Source organism: Achroia grisella, unplaced genomic scaffold (assembly GCF_030625045.1).
Source record: "Achroia grisella isolate CSIRO2021 unplaced genomic scaffold, CSIRO_AGI_Agris_v1 utg782, whole genome shotgun sequence".
Classification (NCBI taxonomy): domain Eukaryota; kingdom Metazoa; phylum Arthropoda; class Insecta; order Lepidoptera; family Pyralidae; genus Achroia; species Achroia grisella.
In genome coordinates, this window is record NW_026713022.1 from 5,521,195 (window position 1) to 5,542,858 (window position 21,664).

The 21,664-nt window shown below is 34.1% G+C and overlaps 4 protein-coding genes across 5 annotated transcripts in view; 2 read left to right on the forward strand and 2 right to left on the reverse strand.

The window, feature by feature from the left end:
* Positions 1–203: 203 nt before the first annotated feature.
* Positions 204–7,415, reverse strand: LOC131851272 (U5 small nuclear ribonucleoprotein 40 kDa protein). The gene is made up of 6 exons (XM_059201750.1): positions 7,180–7,415; positions 6,266–6,392; positions 5,663–5,866; positions 3,616–3,858; positions 1,471–1,649; positions 204–666 (listed from the first exon to the last, which is right to left on the reverse strand). Exons 1-6 carry the CDS (start codon positions 7,294–7,296, stop codon positions 487–489), a joined length of 1,050 nt encoding a protein of 349 aa, XP_059057733.1. The 5' UTR covers positions 7,297–7,415; the 3' UTR covers positions 204–486.
* A 372-nt stretch (positions 7,416–7,787) lies between these two features.
* Positions 7,788–10,648, forward strand: LOC131851286 (nucleoside diphosphate kinase 6-like). Its single transcript, XM_059201768.1, has 3 exons — positions 7,788–8,065; positions 9,541–9,701; positions 10,400–10,648. The coding sequence occupies exons 1-3, from the start codon at positions 7,857–7,859 to the stop codon at positions 10,543–10,545; spliced, it is 516 nt and encodes a 171-aa protein (XP_059057751.1). The 5' UTR covers positions 7,788–7,856; the 3' UTR covers positions 10,546–10,648.
* Positions 10,649–12,534: 1,886 nt separating this feature from the next.
* Positions 12,535–15,773, reverse strand: LOC131851287 (uncharacterized). Its single transcript, XM_059201769.1, has 4 exons — positions 15,473–15,773; positions 14,708–15,322; positions 13,909–14,073; positions 12,535–12,915 (listed from the first exon to the last, which is right to left on the reverse strand). The coding sequence occupies exons 1-4, from the start codon at positions 15,507–15,509 to the stop codon at positions 12,755–12,757; spliced, it is 978 nt and encodes a 325-aa protein (XP_059057752.1). The 5' UTR covers positions 15,510–15,773; the 3' UTR covers positions 12,535–12,754.
* An 808-nt stretch (positions 15,774–16,581) lies between these two features.
* The window catches only part of LOC131851261 (uncharacterized), a 33,903-nt gene continuing 28,820 nt past the window's right edge, over positions 16,582–21,664 (forward strand). The window contains exons 1-5 of one of the 2 annotated variants that reach the window (XM_059201735.1): positions 16,582–16,857; positions 18,839–19,003; positions 19,609–19,842; positions 20,418–20,490; positions 21,320–21,475. In XM_059201735.1, coding sequence (XP_059057718.1) covers positions 16,733–16,857; positions 18,839–19,003; positions 19,609–19,842; positions 20,418–20,490; positions 21,320–21,475 — 753 coding nt within the window. In that variant the 5' untranslated portion in view covers positions 16,582–16,732. The remainder of the gene's footprint in view (positions 16,858–18,838; positions 19,004–19,608; positions 19,843–20,417; positions 20,491–21,319; positions 21,476–21,664) is intronic. The other variant, XM_059201736.1, reaches the window with a different exon arrangement.

Consider the following 21,664-nt stretch of genomic DNA (forward strand, 5'->3'; position numbering starts at 1 on the left):
AGAATTATGCTTAATTCTGTACCTCCAAGAATACTACAAAAATACAAGTTCTGGGAAACCAGGACGGTTAGCAACTCGTATAGTAGATTTGACATATCATAGGTCTATAATAGACCTACAGCAGTGTTATAAAAAACAGCCTATAGTATCACATACAGGGTGTTGTTAATGTTCTATTTCTCCGATGTAACGTCCGGAACGAAACTGTCACCTGCACCATGCTACAGCGCACATGGTATAGATACAGGCTGTTAATATTGTATTTCTCCGAGGTATATCTGCTTGTCTCTGGAGGCGGACAGTAGGATGGGTATTATATACAGGATGTTAAGTGTTCTATTTCTTCGATGTATATCTGCTTATCGCTGGAGGCGGAAAACAGCATGGGTACTAAATATAGGATTAATGTTCTATTTTTCCGAGGTATATCTGCTTGTCACTGAAGGCAGAGAGTAGGATGGATATTAAATTACTAAATACAGGGTGTTAATGTTCTATTTCTCCGAGGTATATCTGCTTGTCGCTGGAGGCGGAGAGCAGGATGGGCTCCGTGGGATGGAAGTGTACGTCGTTGAGTGAACCGTTGTGTCCGGGCAGCCTGTACACGGCGCGTCGCGACGTCGTGTCCCACACGTACAGGAACCGATCCGCGGACCCTGCAGACACCTGCACGGACACATCCATATCACATAGTTAGGGACAGTTATTATTCCCCAATAGGGGGATTAGTAAATTTATTGTTCACTTACATGTTATTTAAGTCTCATTATACAATAATAATAATAATAATAATAATAATAATTACCCTGGACAATTAACACAACGTCATTTAGCCCCAAGGTAAGCAGAACTTGGGTTATAGGTACTAGACAACTCATATAGATAAGACAACTATGTTTTTTGTAAATACATACATTGTGGTATAGTGATGCAAATCAGCACGTTCAGTAAAAGATTGTGCGAGTGTACGTTTTGTATAACGACACGTAGGTCACGCAGTACCTCATATATATAGTTTATGTAATTATGAACTAGAGTATTCAAGATGTAACAGTTAAATATACAAGTTACACCCTACTGTGTGTGTTTAATACAAATGTATGTGCCGTGCGAAGAGTCGAACCCGCGACCTTCGGAAGTAAGGCGGTGTGCTAAACCGAGGCCACTAACAACCCCATACCTAACAGTGTACCATGTCAGGTTGACTTATACGCAGTTCTCCTGGAAATCATCATGGTAAATTGCCATTTGCAAAGATGGGCTAGCTGACCTGACTTCATGCTTATCTTATCATCCTCCACTGGTGCCCCGCCAGCGTAAACGATTAGCGCAGATGGGTGTACATTCCAATATACATTAAAAATATTGTGGGGAAATGGATTGTTAGAAATGGGGATACTACCATAGATAGAATACTTTTTCATGTGGTTAAGACCACACTAAAATTGTATTTATATGTATATATAATACCTTGGAGCCATCCGGGGACCACGCGCACCGTAGGAGGTTCTTCTCAAAGTTGTGCTGGTGACCCGACATCAGCTTCACGCAGCGCTCCGACGGCGCGAACGGTCTCACATCCCAGATCCGCAGCGTGTTATCCATAGAGTTTGACAGAAGGTATGAACCATCATACGATAGTGCCAGTCCTGTGTTAGAAATAGAAAGAATAATAATAATATATATAAGATATATATAATAATAATAATATACATAAAAGTCTGTAATAGAACTACATGAATAAAGATACTTTGAATGATAATAAGTTTATCCGAGTCTGCGCTCTTTTAATACTCCAATTATTTATAATATTTTATTTTGTTGTTATTATTTATGCTTCTATTAAAATTTTTATTAGATTTACTATTATTTCTTGTACTATATATTTATATATATATTGCTTTTCGACGCGTATTTTCTTATTGTACTTGTATCCACCACTCCACAATTCCTTTCAGTCACTCAAAGGTTGACTGGAAGAAATCCCTCTTTTGGGATAAGTCCGCCATTGTACCATCTATTTATTTTTTTATAAGACATATGTATCTATTAATATTTTGTACAATAAAGAATTACAAACAAACAAATTTATTTATTAACCAAATTGTTTCACATTAAATTCAAATTCAAATTCAAAAATAATTTATACATGTAGGACATTTTAGCCGCTTATGAATGTAAAATTTTTACATTATAATTTTATTTTTTCTGAACTGCCATGCACTCGTCATTCAAATAATCGTTTAGTGAGTAATAGGCTTTGCTCAGTAAATATGATTTAACAGATGTTTTGAATTTATTTAAGGGTAATTCCAACATATCCTTTTGGTATCTTATTGTAAATTTTTATACCTATTCCCATAAAAGACATATTAACTTTTTCTAAACGATACTTGGGGACAGCAAGTTTGTCTTTAAATCTAGTATTAATATTATGAATATTGCTGTTTTTTGGAAATAAGTCAAGATTTTTCTGAACATATAGGATTATTATATTACATTAAATGAAATTTACATTAAATAAGTCGACTGTGTGAGACGTACAAGCACAGATTTGAATACCATGCGAACAAATTAGCCCTAAAGCGTCTAGATACCAAGGATGAAGTATTCCACTTGAAGAGGGAATGTCTGGCCAAAATATAAAATAAATGGGATTCACGTCAATGGACGGACCTATCCCAAAAAAAAAACAATATATTTGATTATAGCCATAAAGCTGATGGCAGATAGAAAGAGAAAAGGGAAAAATAAAAAATATATATTACTATTTATATTTATATATTTTCTTAAGCCGGGGCTGCGATCTCCTTGTAAGTGAAAATGAAAATGCAAAAATGTTTATTTCTTTAAAAACAATTCACTTACCATAACATAGTGTTGGGATGACTCACATTCCAGTTGTACATTGTACAAGCTCTACTTAGTTTGGGACTAGATGGCGCTGTGTGAATTTTGATGGTGTTATTATTCCCAGTTACCATCAGGCAAGCCCTAAGCTGCTATTTTAGCCATATAAATAAAATAAAATATTGGTACCAAAGAGCAATTTGACGCATTACCAAAAGTATCATTTATGGCAAAACTTTTTTTAATAAATTACCCCCGGACTTGAGGAAAATACCCTTATATAAATTAAAAAATCGATTACATTATTGATTATTGGACAAGTGTTTTTATAACATCAGAGAATATTTATCTGATGATTGTTGACATTTTTTTTATATTGTATAATTGTTACTATTAATATATAATCATAATAGTGCATAAGACATTAATTTTAAATTATAATATTATAGATGCTGTCCCAGCAAACAATGTTTTGCCTTAAAATAAAATTTAGGGGTGGACTACTCTCAGACCTACTCAATACGCTCACAAAATTTCATGAGAATCGGTCAAGCCGTTTCGGAGGAGTATGGGAACGAAAACTGTGACACGAGAATTTTATATATAAGATTAATTTTAATATACTCAAAATTTGCAAACACGTAAATTGGGGCAATTAAACAGTTGCCAATAATATTATTACCTGAACATATTAAGCAATATCTAACTGTATAATACGCAAATAAATTTCATTTCATTTAAAAAAAAGGGCTTTCAGAATCTTACCTGTCACTGTGTCTGTATGTCCTTTAATTTTATATGCTATCTGGTTATTTCTAATGTCCCACACTTTGATTACATTATCAATGCCCCCTGATATAATCTTCTCTGCTGTATCGTTGAACAGCACTGAAGTGACGGGGTATGAGCTATCGAAGGAAGCTACTGGATTCCGTTTCCTCGCATCCCATAGTTTTATAGTATTGTCATCTGAAGCTGAAACTAGTAGTTCTGGACCTCTTCTTGCACCTGTAAAAATAGAATAGAATAGAAAATCATTTATTCAAATAAAATTACATTGAAGCAGTTTTGAATAGTCATAACATTTACTTTTTTAATCTACCGCTCATTCGGAATGCTGTCTCATCACAAGAAGAACAGGCAAGAAACTTGTGTGTTGCTCTTTTAAATAATTTATTCTTACTTACAATTTAAGTTTAAGTGTGTGAATACAAACCACCGATTAGCACTAATTCAATGAAATAATAATAATAGTAGTAGTAGTAATAGAAAAAAATTAACTGGATTTTTTTTTATTGAATTTTTGACGGTCTCGATGGTCTAGCGGTTTAGTACATCACTATATATTTTTTTAAAGGTTGATAATGGAATGGTGCACCCGCCTGCGTTAACGGTTTACGCTGGCGGGGCACCAGTGGAGGATGATAAGATGAGCATGAGGTCAGGTCAGTTAGCACATCGTGTCAAATTCACCGGGAATGTATCACAATGGTTTCTAGGGGGAACCGCGTGGAGGTCAACCTAACATGGTACATTGCTAGCAATGGAGTTATCAATCCACATTACTAACAATCTCCTTTACCTCCACACCACTATCATTATATCACCATCCTCTCGCGATGCTACCTTAATACCGTTGACACAGATTGTTTCACTATTCCATATTCATATAGACAGGTTTAGTAGTTCAGTGGTTTAGCACACCGCTTCAATTCCGATGGTCGCGGATTCGATTTCTCACACGGTAAACATTTGTAATGTTTACCGTGTGAGAAATCGAATCCGCATTCTTTCATAAGTATGATTGTTTGTGTTAAGGTTCACATCAATATTGTAGAAAAATCCGATATTTTAAAATGATATTAAAAGAAGATAGCTTGTGTTTCTCGGCCTGAGCCGAGGTATCTGTCAGGCGGGAGTTGGCCTTCAGCCGCTCCATAAGCCCTTCCGCGGATTTGCAGTGCCATCTGCACTCGCCCTCTATCGTCCGGTGAAGCTGTAAAGGCTAGCTGCGGCCAACAGCATTACAGTACTCCGAAATAAAAAAAATACCTATAAGGGTCGGGGTGTTCTCTATGTATATTATGTATGTAATTATATTAAGTAAATCAGGATTGAGCACAGTGGAATGTTTTGTTATTTATAAGAAATATATTAAAAAGCTTAAAAGACACTATTTTTTATTGAGATAATTTTTATACATAGAATAATGATAGTATTTATAATGTTTGTTGCTAAGTAACAGCTCGCTAAGAAGTATGTATACTTCTTCACAAATTAGAAAAAAAAATATCTATGTATTTCAGTTGTTTAGTAGGTACCCATAACACAAGCTCTTAGACATTAGAGAAGGTCGTAATGGTAGTCAAAGTTTCACACGGAATATTCATAGTCTCACACTGAATATTCGTAGTCTCACACATGTTAATTGTGGCGGAATTAAACAAATATCCATCGAGTAGTGAAATGGACTTCCGCAAACTAACACCTAATTATATTAAATACAAGCTGTACCTGTGACTTAGTCCATGTGGAATTTAACAAAAAAGTAAAAGTAGCGAAAGTTACTCCTTATTACATCTACAGCTACCTGCCAATAAAAGTCCCGTCAAAATCGGTACAGCCATTTCAGAGATTAGTCGGAACAAACAGACAGACAGACAATTTTTTTTTTAATTTTTTTTGGTGTATATACCTTATTTATATTCATATGCATGTAAAAAACGGTTATTTCAATATTACAAACAGACACTGTAATTTTATTTATATGATTGTTATATACATGTGATTATTATAGGTATAGATTACAAACCTGATACTGAATTAACGAAGTTGGAATGTCCTTTTAATTTTTTTATTCTAACACCAGTTGGCACGTCCCACACGGCCACTGTGTTGTCCGTTGCACAGGTGTACAGATGTGACCCGTCAGGAGAGAAGCACAGTTCCAATATGGCCCCAGTGTGGCCCGACATCACCATCACATTTTCACATTGTCCATACACATTCCATACAACTGTAAATTAAAATATAAGCCCCAAATTTGAATTTAAATTCATCTGTATTATTGTAAACATGTACAACATTTATTTGAAAATAATACAAGATAAGTTTCTTGTCAGTTCTTCTCATCTAGAAATCACTCCGAACTGACGGTAGATTTGATATATCATAAGTCTGTAATAGATCTACATGAATAGAGATATTTTGAATTTGAATAACATCTAAATAAGCTTTGGTTAGGTTGTGATAAGATGGCGCTGTGTGTATATCTAAGGTTATTATTATTCGTTAGATTTTAAAGTTTTTGATCATTTAATTTATTTCAACTAATTTTGTTATATACATTTCATCATTTTCGACTACTCCTACATCCTTGTCTTTGAATAGATTTTAAAATGATTTCCATACTCACATATTTGTCTATCAAAACCCGCAGATGCTAAATGTTTGCCCTCTGGGTGGAATTTAGCTGAAAATATTTCCCCTTGGTGCCCCTCCAGCAACATGATGGGGGCATATAGATTGGAAGTGCGTGGCACCTGAAGATATGATTATTAAGAACAATTATTCATTAAAATGAACGGTGAGGTCGCTCCGTGAAGCCTGTGAAGATACCAGGAGTCTTCTGCGCTTTTGGGAGGAGCTTGGCTGGCTACTTTAGTAGTCTGGCTCTGCACGCACAACGACCCGAATCAGAGGCTAATTGCGGAGACTGGAGTCCAACATACAATACAATACAATTCGTTAAAATGTCCTAATTAACAATGTAAACTAGTTCTTGACTTCTTAGTGTAAAATAAGTTGAAATGACAGCATAAATACTTTTATTTATTGCTAGTTGTGCATGTGGTTTCACTCACATGAAATTTATATATTTGTTATTCTGAGGTAAAGATTCATCAAAATTTGTTCAGTAGCTATTGCATGAAAGAGTAACTTACATATAAACTTCAACATTATAGTAAGAGAGGAAGATTGTATTGTATTGTATGGCTATTTTAGATGAAAAACAAAAACTCTTCATCAGATGTGAGTGCGATTTTCATATGCTTAACCGGCTAGAAACTTTCTAGTAAATTCACTATGATAGGTTAGCAACCCTAAGTATATTCTCATTAAAGTACCTTCCACTGGTGCCCCGCCAGTGTCCACCGCTAGCATAGTAGGGCACACTGTACCAATATCATCCACAAAAAATAATATCAAAACGCCTAGTTCGTATGGTTATGACACCAAATTCTCCACTTATGTGAGATTCATGTCCAACAGCGGGAGATGGTGGGTGACGAGGGTGATAATATAAAAAGAGAGTTTATATAAACTTACTGCTGAGGTAACCACGGCTTTCTCTCGAGTTCCGACAACAGATATTTCATGGCGCGTTCGCTTGGCCGGGACGACAGAATAGTCGTCTGCCTTCCTTTTTGCTTCTATTTCAGGCATGTTTAGCTTTAGTGTTAGACAGGTTAATATTCTATAAACTTCACAACAGAAAACTCCATAAGAGGAGGTTAGAATAAGGAAAATAAATTCTAATTTCTGAATTAAATAAACTGTGTATTTTGATTTCTATGTTTGATTGAATGAAAATGAATGATTGGATTTGACAATCAGTCGAATTTATTTTTTTATTTCACTATTTTGTGAACCAGGGTTCTAGCTCTTTATCTGTTTGCAAAAAAAAACACATTTATAGATTTATTCAGTTATAATTTGAGTGCAATGCTTTTATCGGTGCAGCTCTTGCAACTTTCCACATTCATGGATAGAAAGCTAATATTTAAAAAAAGATTTAGGTTGTTTGCAAGTGGTTAAATTTCTGACGAGTAAAAATCCAACGTGCCAATTCCTTAAAAAGAAAAAAAAAACATTTACTTTAATTTTGTCTGTGGATTAGTCTTAATATTTTTTATTATTATTTGTTTATGTAATTCCTTCCTAACCAACGTAACATTGTAGAATTTTTTTAATAATTTCCGAATGAAGTCTGTTATATTAAGAGTATGCAAAAATTACAACTTACTTTGGCAATTATTAAACCGCACGCTGTTAAAAATCCAGTAGCACTTTCTTATATTAGACATGTTATGAAAAATAAATTTATTGTTATTAAAACAAAAAGAGTTTCTTTGGACATCGAGAGTGCTAGTAAATTTTATAAGGAGCATGTTGGAAAATTCTTTTACCAACGCCTCATTACTTTCATGGCGAGGTAAGGGCTTTGTTAGCAAGAATATAAATTAAATTAATTAATATTACTGATGTTATGATCAATAATAATGGTCAAGTTGTATTTTTTATGATTGACTAGCTGCACCCGCGACTTCGTCCGAGTCGAATTTAACTTTTTTTCATAAAATAAAAGTAGCCTAAGTTACTCTTTATTACATCACCTATAAATCGCCACCATCGCCAATAAAAGTCCCGTCAAAATCGGTCCAGTCATTTCAGAGATTAACCGGAACAAACAGACAGACAAACAAAAATTGTAAAAAATGTTGTACCGTATTTATATTCATATGCATGTAGTGAAAAATGGTTATTTTAATATTACAAACAGACACTCCAATTTAATTTATATGTATAGATGACGAAATAAATCTTCGTCCGTCGCTGATGGTATATCCTGCTGGGCCATCAGTGGAAGATAATAGGATGTAAATATCGTTAGGTCAGATCAGAAATTAATCATGATGGTTTTCAAGCGAAACTATGCTCACTACATTGCTGGCAATAAGCCATTAGTCCTTAGTCCTTATTCCTTATTGCCTTCCTTAAATTTGTAACTAGTAACTTTTTCATAAAGGACTGGTAAAAATAACTAATATCGCTCATGTGAATAGAAATATTTTCAATATCTATTTCTCCATGGAATTTCATCACAATTTGTTTAGCCATTAGGACACTAAGTGGTAATGAACAATCAAACAATGGTGTCAGATTTATAATTAAAAATTTACAACTACAATAAATAATAATATACTGCTACAATAAATATAAAACTAATTTAAATGAAAAAAAAATATTTATGTAATATTGTATGTTAATATATCAGTGTTTTTTTTGTTGGAACAATAGTTCAGATTCCAGACTTTCAATAACTTGAGAATTTAAACATAATTTATGTACAGACTTATGAGTAGTAAGTAACTATTATCATTATTAACCATTAAGGGTTAATGTTAACCTAAAGGGTGCCGAGGAGTATTGTGGTGCTCTCGCTAGTAAAAATAAATGTAAAACACTAAAAGGCTCAATGGAATGCACATATACCTGAACTATGGATTATGCTAGTGGGATGATGAAGTAGGATGAGCGTTAGGTTAGGTCAGTTGGTCATCATGGAATATTCACTAGTAACTTATTATGATCATTCCATAGAGGTCAACCTGATATGGTACACTGCTAGCAATGGTGTCATCAGTCTACATTATTAAGTATCCCCTTTCCCACATATTTCAGTGGTTTTTTTTAAAGAATGATAATGGAATGGTGCACCCGCCTGCGCTAACGGTTTACGCTGGCGGGGCACCAGTGGAGGATGATAAGATGAGCATGAAGTGAGATCAGTTAGCCCAACGTGACAAATTCACCGGGAATGTATCACGATGGTTTCCAGGGGGAACCGCATGGAGGCGCGGTTCATTAGTTCACATTACTAACAATCTCCTTCCCCCCATATTTCAGTGGTTACATAGACCTACATGTAATGGGACATTGCAATGCAATAGAGCTGTGGAGACGATTACTTGGTCCAACCAGTGTCTACAGGGGGCAGTTCCAGGATCCAGACAGTTTGAGGAGTTTATTTGGTATTTCTGACACTAGGAATGTCGCTCATGGTTCAGGTAAAATTATTCAAAATTGGCTTCCAGGTTTTTCCATGTCACCGTATAAAAAATAAAATTGATTTTTTTGTATGTTGATTACAAACAAGCCGACAGAAAACTTATGTATGTTTAAAAAGTCAACAAAAAATTGTTGGTATTAAAAATATTCTAACATATCACAGTCATGTTATGAGCAATATGTTAATCCATTACAAATGAGCCTATAGAAAATTCTTGTATGTTTAAAAACTCATAAAATAGAAATTGAATTTAAAAAATCTATCCCACAGAAAGCCATCTTGAGCATACTGTAACTTATTGTAATTCACCAATATTTTTTTTAAACCAACTTTTTCTTTATTTTATGTATTTGGAATAACAAGCTTAGGGCCCCACTTGTTGGTATGAGGTAACTGTTACCTATATAAATGAATAGCACTATGGAGAGGATGTTATATAATATTGTGACACTCACAATATCACTCATGCATTGCCATTCCATAGGTCTAAGATGTCATGCTTCTTCTTATGTCCTCTTATTCTGTAATTTCACTGCCCAATCTGCACCAACAACTGAAACAGCTTACAAAGCAAGCTGCTTGGCAGCTGAAATGGGTGCGACTGAGGTCACTGCATTCTCACATGCTGTCGAACAACTTTTTACAGTCTACTGAACACAGCATAAAAAGTATATCAAAGTAATTTACATGTTTCAGATTCTCCATCATCAGCAGAGAGAGAAATTAAGTTTTTCTTCCCTGAGTTTTCATTCCACGATTGGCACAACAATGTTGAACCGCTGTACAGGAAGGGTCCTATAATATTTAATGATCATTTATTCCAACACGTTAGAAAACTATAGCACAATTTAAAACTTATTAATAGAAACTACCGGTGGTCTAGCGGTTTAGACACCTTACCTCATCATCGCTGTTTCGATTCCTCATACAGTACAAATTCGATTTCATGAGTATGATTGTATTTGAATGTTTCCTAAAAGTACTAAGTATGCATGAAAAATATATATTTATGTATTTATATCAGTTATCTAGTATCCATAACGCAGGGTCTGACTAACTTGGGACTAGATGGTGCTGTATGATTTGTCTAGGGTGATTATTATTATATTTTGACCAAGGTAGACTGTATAATCATCTGCATGGTTACATCTGTTTTCTATACTTCAGCTTTCTTTGTAAGCTATTTCAGTTCATCATCAGAGAAATTTCAGTCATGTCTTACATGAACCAAAAATTTACGAGTCAAGAAAACCGTAAACCACACCAAAATCAAAATATCTTTATTCATGTAGATCTACTAGACTCTTATTATATATCAAATCTACCGTCAGTTTCGGAGTGCTTTCGAGCTGTGAAGAACTGGCAATAAACCACAATAAGAGGGCAAAATCACCGATACCATTGGGTCGAAGCCGTTCAAATTTAAAAAAATTAGGATTGAAAAATAGTTATTACCACATAGGGCGAAGTTATAATGAATTTATAAAAAGAAAAGTTTATAAACGGTGGTTTATAAAGATCATAATTATTATAGCTCATCAAAATGACAGGATTGACTGATGACAATTGCAATAGGCAATATAAAGTTTTATTTATTAACTCTGTAATAAATATATATATTGTTATTTCTTCCAAAGCATTATTATCAATTAGTGATTAACCTTTCCGGTCAATCGATTTGTAGAAAATAATAATTTCAACAGAAAGTCATACAAAAAACTAGTCTCAAGTAATTACTCTTGAATCGTTAATTTGCATTTGAACTTATGTGAATTTTTATGTATACCTAAGTACTCATATTTATGTTAAGTAGGTAAACTTACAGATCATATAGGTCAAATTTGGTAGATCACGTTTTACGCGTGGGTATCAACGTTATTTATACATTGCTAGCAAAGTTTTTTTTTTGGATGATAATGGAATGATGCACCCGCCTGCGCTAACGGTTTACCCTGTCGTTGCACCAATGAAAGATGAGCATGGTCGGGTCAGTTAGTCCATCGTGACAAATTCACCAAGAATTTATTACGATGGTTTCCAAGGGGAAACCGTGTGGAGGTCAACCTGACATGGTACATTGCTAGCAATAAGATCATTAGTCTACATTACTATCCCCTTTCCCCCCTGCTAACAATGGGCTAATTAGTTTATATTACTAATGATTGAGGACCACAAAAAATATAATAAAATCGTGTGTTCTTTGGGAATAAAATTGTAGGTAGGTAGGGGAGGGAATTGTAATGTATTTAATTAGTAAAGTCACGTTACCAGCAATATACCTGAGAATTTCCCAAGTCATGTTATTTATAAAGTGGAATGTGTTTGTTTTAGCTCCAGAGTTGATTTGTGATAATTTACGATTTTAACACATTATGAACGGGGCAGGATTTTGTACCCGTTCTGAGGATTTCCACTTATAAGGTACTAGAACTCGTTCCGCACATTGCCGTTTAAAAGCAGGGAAGATATTAGTGGCCGTTTAAAATAAGTAATTTTAAGTGACACAAGGGAAAAATATATATACATATATATATTTATTAATACGGGTTACATATGTATACCTGCCCCGCTCATGATGAGTTAAGAATATTACATAATTGTAATATTTTATGTTATGATTATTACATGTAATAGTTATAATTTATATTGAATTATATCAGAATAATGATATTTTGTTATAAAACCAAATATTTGTAACTTTAGATTAGAATAATCGATTTGAGTTATAGAAATATAATTTCTATTATGTTAACAAACCTGTTTTATTTCACTAAACAATCAAAATAACTAATAAATCAATATATGTATTTAAATATCCAAAAACGTTATAGAAACACTGTAAACCATACAAACTTTATCTCATTATATTAATTACAACAATATTATTCAACATATATTATTAATTAATTATAATCTAACATACAACAAAATGAATTATCTTATTTATATGGAGATCACAAGAATTTTGTAAACATTAAATTTTGATTTAACTGGACGGTATGAGGTACAATGGTACGGTAATTACAACTGGAGACAACCATAGAGTTGGTTCTATTCTCCAATCTTGACAAAAACCTTTGGCCTCGAGAACACTTTGATACCCTCTTCCAACTTGGCAAGCTGCTTTTCTAATTCCATTTTTCTATTTCTCATTCTCAATGTATCAGTCTTGACTGGCATTTTGTTTAATTCACTTACTAATTCTGCAAAACCTGTAACATTTCATGTTCTTAAGAGATGATAATATAATGATGCACCGGCCTGCACTAACTGTTAACATTGCTAGGCCACCAGTGGACGGTGATAAAATGAGCATGGTCAGGTCAGTTAGCAGTTAGCATCATGGCAAATTTATGACCAATTTATTACAATGGTTTCCAGGGTAAACCGTATGGAGTTCAACCTGACATTGTACATTCATTGGTTCATTGGTTCACATCACTAACAATTCCCTTCCCTCTGACATTTGAAGTTATAACATGAAAATAATTACCAAATTGTATGTTTTGCAAAAAAATAAGTCTCATATCCTGTGAAGACTTAAATATAACATAATTCAAATAAATAAATAAATACAAATATCTTTATTTTGCCTGATATAGTAATAATTTGATTTTAGTTGTGCCTTGCAGGTAATTTTATAGGACTGCAAACAATTGTATTGTTAAATAAGTATAAATAATGGCAAGAAAATTAGAATCATTCTGCTGTCTTTATAGACAAGGTTTTAAAGCCAGGTAGTCAATAGCAGTTAAAAAATTAATAATCTATAATTACTTCAATATAATGTTGGTTTTATTTCAAAATTTGTAAATATAACAAAGCTGATTATAAATTAGGCCCCACACTAGATGAACCTGTATTACAGCGGTTCACAAAAAAATTGCTAGATGTTATTAACTATTACAGATCAGGGACTGGTCTTCTCAGGTTACTAATATTGATTAGACATTTTGCATTTGCAATAGCATATATATGCTGGTGGTTACTCTATTCTCCCAAATTTGAATTTAAAAATGAATCTGTATTATTGTAAACATGTACAACATCTATTTAAAAAGAAAAGCTGAGTTTCCTGTCAGTTCTTCTCATCTTGAAATCATTCCGAACTGACGGTAGATTTGACATATCATAAGAGTCTGTAATAGACCTACATGAATAAAGATATTTTGAATTTTAATATTATAAAAATTAAAAGTGCTTACTATTTCTAAGCATGCGCAAAGTTTCCTTCCTCTCAGTGTCTGGGAGTGTCACATGGCCGGGCGGACATAGAGTGTGGTCATCTTCAACCTTTGAGGCTTCCAATTCTTTGGTAATCTGGTCCTTGCGTTCTCTTATGTATTTTGGTACAACACCTTTCTGATAACCTACAATTAAAAGGCTAGATTAGTATTTGACTTTAGTTGAGAAAAGACATTTTGTAATTGCTTAGAATAATATAAAAAAATAGAGTAGTTTCTGCCTGTGATTTGCCTTATGTCCGACTAGACTAAGTAGCATACTCAGAAGGAAAGGAACAGTAGATCTCCATAGATCGAGGAAAGAACAAGAACTGAGTTTCTCGTCAGTTCTTCACATCTCAAAATTATTCTGAACTGATGGTAGACTTGATATATCATAAGAGTTTGTTATAGACCTGCATGAATAAAGATATTTTGAATTTGAATTGGTAAGTCTGTAATAGACCTACATGAATTAAGATATTTTGAATTTTTGAATTGGAGTGCTCTAAATATCTGGAAATAGCATTCAAACCATACAAAATGCTATAAATAATATGCTATCTTTCATTATGATTATTTAACAATCAAAGTGCATTCACATTCAGAGTACTATTAAAACCAAATATGTATATAAGGAGGCTGCTGCGGTTATGTGGGGAGCTCGCCTGGCTACTGTAGTAGTCTCAAGTCACATGCATAAGGGTCCATACGAGAGATCTAATAGCAGAAAAAAGAGTCATACATATAATACAATCTAAAAGTATAAAAACATTCATACCAGAGGGCAAATATGGGTCTTTGTCTTTCCTCTCCAGAATAGAGTTTAGTCTACTACGATTACGCTCCATTTCTACCAGATCATCAGTGTTACGTCTATGTGGTGAGGACGCAGGACTTCTGTGGTGTCCACTATCACCACTTGCTTTCAGTTTGGCCTCCTCTTCACTCTCTTTAGGGTACAGCACTGTCAACTTTGCACTTTCCAATTTCTGTGCTAAATTTGTTTCCACCGTCTGACAAGCGACATCCCGTAAACGGCCAGATGATTCTGAAGACTTTTCATCATCATCTAATAAGTCACCTTCGGGTCTGGTTTGTCTCAACTCTTTCCTCTTTAAGAACTCTGCCATATCACCTTTCTTTATTCTCACATCAGGGTGTTTCTTACGAGAGTTCATTGAGTTAGCTTTAGAAACATTTAGTGTAATTTTCCCGCTCTTATTTGATGGTGATGATTTAACTTGGCTTAAGGAACTACCCATCGGCGTCGGGTTGCTCGGTCGCGTACCGTGAACATTTTTTAATTGAAATCTAGGTTCTTTTGGCGACTTGCCCTGTATAAACTTTAGTTGTTTCATGTTTTCACGGATAAAATTTTTTTTCTGTTCCTTTTCTGAAAATTACATACATAACACTAAAATTCATGCAACTATAAACATAAGTTATTATTAAAACATTTTATAATTAGATGGCCATGACTCTCTTCGTTTTGTGATACAAATATTATCAATTTAATTTGAACGTAACGAATAATGACACTTACTTGGCTCTGGAAATATGCCTTTTAAACTGTACATCATAGAAATCAAATCACAAAAGTCAAGTACATAAAATATACACTCATTATTTAGTGTCCAATCTAAATAGCACACTTTATTGGTAAAAAGAAATGTTCATCATTTTGCACTATTGATATTTCAGATAATAAAATTGATATCAATGATTTTTATATTTTGCGCTCGGTTTTTGTCACGTATATTTTTTTAAACAGCTGTCAGCTGTCAGTCTATGGTCAAGCATTGTTTCTGGCCACTATTTGTTTTCGATTACAATATCAACAATTTGTAAACTTATTATTTTACACACTGCACGTTCAGTTTTACTCATGCGAGAAGTTATCTTTTCACCATATACCTATAACCTAGGTGAATAATCCCCGACTGATAAACAATGGAACAACATTATATTGTGATAAGCGGCAGATATGCAAGCTAATGCAGGAAAAAATAGGTACTCATTAAAAACGGTTCATTCAGCCATTAACACTTATCAAGTAAAATCAGGCTTGCATCAGCAGGAACAATATAATTTTATTTTAGAGATGAATTTGTACATCTTAAAACATATTTTTCTAGAACACTATATTGATATAGGCGGTTTGAATGTACCTAATTTAAGAACTCTGCGGCTAAAGTCGAGGCAGGCCGTTATGTCTGTGGTAAAATGAGGTGGTGAATTATCTGAGAATGGTTGGGTGAAAGAAGACAATTATAGGTAAAAGAAAAGCTAGCTGAAATAAAAGGACTAAGAGCACACACTATACCGGCCACAAATTTTGGATTTAATGCAGAAAGTACTTTGAAGATACTTGTTTTATTATATTAATACTTTTTAGGAGACACATAAATAAAAACTTTTTGAATATATATTAATATTTATGGTTCAAAGTACAAAATCTCATTTGATTTTAACTAATGTAATGAAAATATTAAAACCAAAAGGAACCTGATTTTAGTTTGGAATTCATCATTTTTTTTTTGGATCGTTTTTTCCCTTTTTAGGGAAAGGCAAAAGGACTCAGCCCATACAGCCATTGTCTTCAGTAATATTTTCTTATATTATTTTTTTTCTAATAATATTGTATTTGTCTAGTTTCCAAATGTCAACATAAAATTATAAATAGTTATTATCAAATTTATTAGTCGCTACTTATATATTTTTTGACTAGTATTTTATAATTTTTTTGTGTGCGTTATCCTAATTGAAGATATTTTAGTGCAACCAAAGAGACTGCGTTAATAATATGGCAAGCACTGCTGCCTCCGCAATGAACAAGTTTAGGATTTCAAGAAGGGGAAGAAAACTACAGACATCGGATGACCAAAGAACCCTGGTCGCTCTACCAAAGGATGTTCCTGAAAGGACATGGTAAATAGTTTTTTAGAATTCAAAACAGAGACTATTGTGACATTCAGCTTCAATAGTAACCAATCAGTATTGTTTTTCGAACTATTCTACTGCTGTTGGCCGCAGCTGAACTTCACCGAACGATAGGGGGCTGCAGTTATATAATATGTCGTCATAAAGGGCAAGACAGAGGCAGTGTCATTTTTTTTTAAATTTTCGAACAATTCTAAGGTTGTTTGAGAAGGAGCTAACCTTAACAGCTTCACTGAACGATAGAGGGTAAGTGTAGATGGTATTCCAAACCTGCGGAAGGACTTATAGAGCGGCTGAAGGTCAACTTTTTCCTGACGGATACGACTTTAGTCTTAGGGCATTGCTAGGGTTTGGATGCTCGGCTCCGGCCGTCGAATATCGATCCCCGTTTGAATTGGACGGGGGATCAATCGGAAGGGCGAGGTATGTAATCATTACGTCTTGAAATGAATTGTTGTGAAGAATGGGAGATAATAAACGAAGTTTACGAATACTATGTCACACCATTGTGAAGTCACAATATGTTTGCCATTCCATGATCATTATTTAAAAATCCAATTGAATAGATATCTATCTTCATATCTTTATATATATATATCTTTTTTAAAGCAGTTAAAAACATAATTGTAATAGAATAATCCCGAAAGACGGATGCACAGAGTGATACGGTGAAAATAGATACTAATATTTAGTAATTGGCTAAGAACAGTATTTTAGAGAAGAGAGCACATATATTTTTTTGTTTCTCTCACGATGAATTTTGAACTAAGTCTTCTTGGCTATTATTCTTGGAACATAATGTGGTCCCAAATAATTCACAGTCAATTGTATTAATATTTTTATAATGATGTACAGGAATTTAATTAACTTATTACGTTCTTCGCGACATTGTTTTGACTTCTTCCGGAAGTATTCAGAGTACGGTGCGTTCTCAATTCGTGATTATAGAATAGAATAGAAAATCCTTTATTCAAATAGTCTTAAATTTAAGCACTTTTAAGTATAAAAATGTTAGTGTAAAAATTAATATAGGTTATAAAAAGTAATATAACATTATTTATGTGTACCTATTCACAAACACGTCAATATATCTCGAATAGATAAAATACGCTCGACCCATATTAAATAAAAACCTATAGAAATGTTTGCACAAAAGTAAATAAATGGTTAATATATTAGATATGTTTTAGAGATAATCTTGCTCTTGTATCACTGCTTTTTCGTATGCATGTACTTATAAAGAATATTTTTCTGAAGATTATAAGATATTACGAATATTATTGTATTTGTTGTGTGATATTCTGCCGCCCTACAACCGGCGTCTAAGGCGCCCGAGCCGCGCCCGGGTAAGAGCGGCCCGCTCTCACCACCTCAACTACAATACTGTCACAATAATATTGATTATTTCATTTAGTAGTAAAATATAGACTAATAGCGACGGTTTATTTTAAGGGGGTGGGGATTATTAGTAACGGGGAACTAGTGACCTCATTATCAATGTATAGATCAATGTACCTAGGCAGGTTGAGCTGTATGCCACGAGCGTAGCTACTGTCGTATCTACAGTATCAATTATACGGGGTCCCCAACGAGATAAGCAAAAATTATACTTCCCAATTTTTTTTTATTTCACAAATGACAAAAGTAAAAAAAAGTATTTTTTATACCCCCGGCGCAATTCAAACGGGGATCGAAATTACAACGGTCTGAGCCGAGGTTCGAACCCCTATCGGTGCTTTCAGAGTAAAGTCATATTCGTCAGGCGGGAGTTGGCCTTTAGCCGCTCCATAAGTCCTGCTGCGGGTTTGGAGTGCCATCTGCACTTGCCCCCTATCGTCCGGTGAAACTGTAAAAGTGAACTGCGGCCTGTAGTTAAAAAAAAAACTGCACCACCATCTATACCGTTAGCGCAGGCGGGTGTGGAATGAAATAGCCATTATGATATATTAAAAAAAGTTTAAATTTCAAGGGCAGAAATACTTCAAAAGGAAGAAAATGATTCAGTAATCTTTGACATACGCGAGGAAATTGTTGAAGAGGCTCTGAGGATTGTATATGAGCGCTATATGGAGAGACAGAATGTTCTGTTCACCGCGCACTGTGCTGCTCAAGCTTGGCTCAAGTTAATTGATTGGTAATTAATAAACATTGATATATATTTATCATTTTTATTTTATTTTTTGTTTTTTATATTTTTTGCGTATTTAATTTGTGTTTGTACTTACTGACATTAACTCTAAGAAAATTGTAATATTAACAAAAGGGCCAAAAAATAACTGAAAAAATAAATAATAATAATTATTATATAGTAAGTGACCCCGCCAACTAATCACAGAAATATCTCTGGACAATTAACACAGCGCCATCTAGCCCCACGGTAAGCGGAGCTTGCGTTATGGGTTTTAGACAAATTATATAAATATTTAGACACTTTTTTTTTGTAAATACATACATAATATATATAGAAAACATCCAGACCGATACAAACAATAATACTCATTAATACAAATGTTTGCACCGTGCGAGGAATCGAACCCGCGACCATCGGAAGTAAAGCAGTGTGCTAAACCGCTAGACCAGCGAGCCGTCAATAAAGAATAATCACAAGTCAAGAAGCATCACAATCCAATTAAAGATGACATTATATGTGTATCATAAAAAAATATATAAATTATCACTTCTGTTTTGAAATTAAATGAAAATAACCTGAAATTCAAAATTTTATGTTTGTCATGTAAGGAATTTCTACCGACACGATCCTGGGGAAGATCCCAGTGCTCACCCCCCTTGTTTCATCCCCAAACGAGTGGAGTCGTGGATACCGGATGAGCTGCCAGAACCGTCTCCTAAAGACACGTGGAGCCGCCACGAGCTGAACGTAGTGGAGGAAACAGCAGACGAGGGTCTGCAGAAATGGCCAAGTAACGATTCACTAGATGTACCAGTTGTAGAAGAGATTCCGTCAGAATACTGGTAAATATTTGTACAATCATTATTAAATCGTTATAAATCTGTCTGAAAAAAGATTTAAATGTCATATAAAACACTTCCTTTGTAAAAAAGCTTACTATAAAATTAAAGAGTTCGTTAATTATAATAATGTATTCATAGAAAACTTAAAATCCATAGCGCTGACAATACTATCTGATTGCATTGAGAATGAGTGCGTTTTCTATGTTGATTATCGCATGCATTTTACTTGTTATACTGTAATTAGTTTTTGAATAGATGTTTTTTTTATACATATGTATATATATAAAAAAACATCAATTCGAAAGAGCAACACACAAGTTTCTTGCTCATTCTTCTGTGTTGTGATGTGATGAATCTGCATTCCGAATGAGTGGTAGAATTAAAATATGACTATTCAAAAGTGCTTGTAATGAGTTTATTTGAATAAAGATTCTTTATTTTTCCATTCATCCCTGTTCGCAGTCATCTCGTTATTTACTCCCTTTCTTCCCATATCATGTTTCGCACAGTCTTAGCTCATTTAATCTTGATTATCTTAAAAACAATTGATCAATCTATTAACATTTAATTTCAAGGTTCCCGGGCAAAATTAATATGGCGGAAGAATTTAGAAGAAGCGGGGAGAAGATAGATTCCTGTGTTGAAGAAGTAAGTTCATGATTGTATGTTATGGATGACAATGGAATGGAGCACCCGACTGTGCTAACGGTTTACGCTGGCGGAGCACCAGTGGAGGATGATAAGATGAACATGAGGTCAGGTCAGTTAGTCCATCGTGGCAAATTCACTAGGAATTTAACACGATCGTTTCTAGGGTGAACCGTGGAGGTCAACCTGACATGGTACATAGCACTAGCAATTGTGTCATTAGTCCACATTACTAATCCACATAACTAACTTTCCAAATACTAAATTACTAATTTCCTTCCCCCCTATATAGTGTTATACCAGTATTAATTAAAAAAAGGTAAACGTATTTAGTTTAGTATTATCTTATATAATATCTGGTCTTCCACAGTTTTCTAGAAACTTTTTTCCACACACAACCACATTGTGGAATCACCTTCCAGCAATGCTATTTCCGAACCGATACGATATTGAAACCTTCAAGAAACCTGCCTGTGTTATAAAAAAAAAATATATATATAAAATTCTTTGTGTCACAATACACCTCCGAAATGGCTTGACCTTGGCTTGTTTATGAAATTTTATATACATATTCAGTAGGTCTGAGAATCGGCTATTATCTATTTTTCATACCCCTAATATAACAAGAGAATATTTTTTGGACAATTTTTTTTATTTTTATTTATTTATATTGTGGCTTGAAAATGAGTACAACCCTAAATTTTCACTCTTTTGTCACCAAACTCTATTACAAGCTATTTAATAGGGATATTAGTACTTCAATGTACAAGGCATATATAAGTTTGCTTCTTAGCACATGCTTTACCATTTGGTTTATCACAATCATCAGAAGCCGCTGGTTGTGATGGCGGGGGTAAGCGGGGTGTGGAATTACGTGCAGACCTTGAGTGAGAGTACTTCCTCACTCTCCCATGGGAACCTAGCTGCTGAAAGCGAAGTGCTGCAGAAGGTCACCGATTACAGTACAGAGGAACTGTCGCAAAAGGTACTCATCATCCGCTTCTTCCTTATCCTATTTATTTGTGGTCGGCGTAATATGTTTTCTCTTGCATTCATCCCTGTTCGCAGTCATCTCGTTATTTGCTTCTTTTCTTACCGTATCATCTCTCACACAGTCCATCCATCTCTTTTTCGGTTTTCCTCTGCCCTTATAACTATTCTTCTTATTAAATAT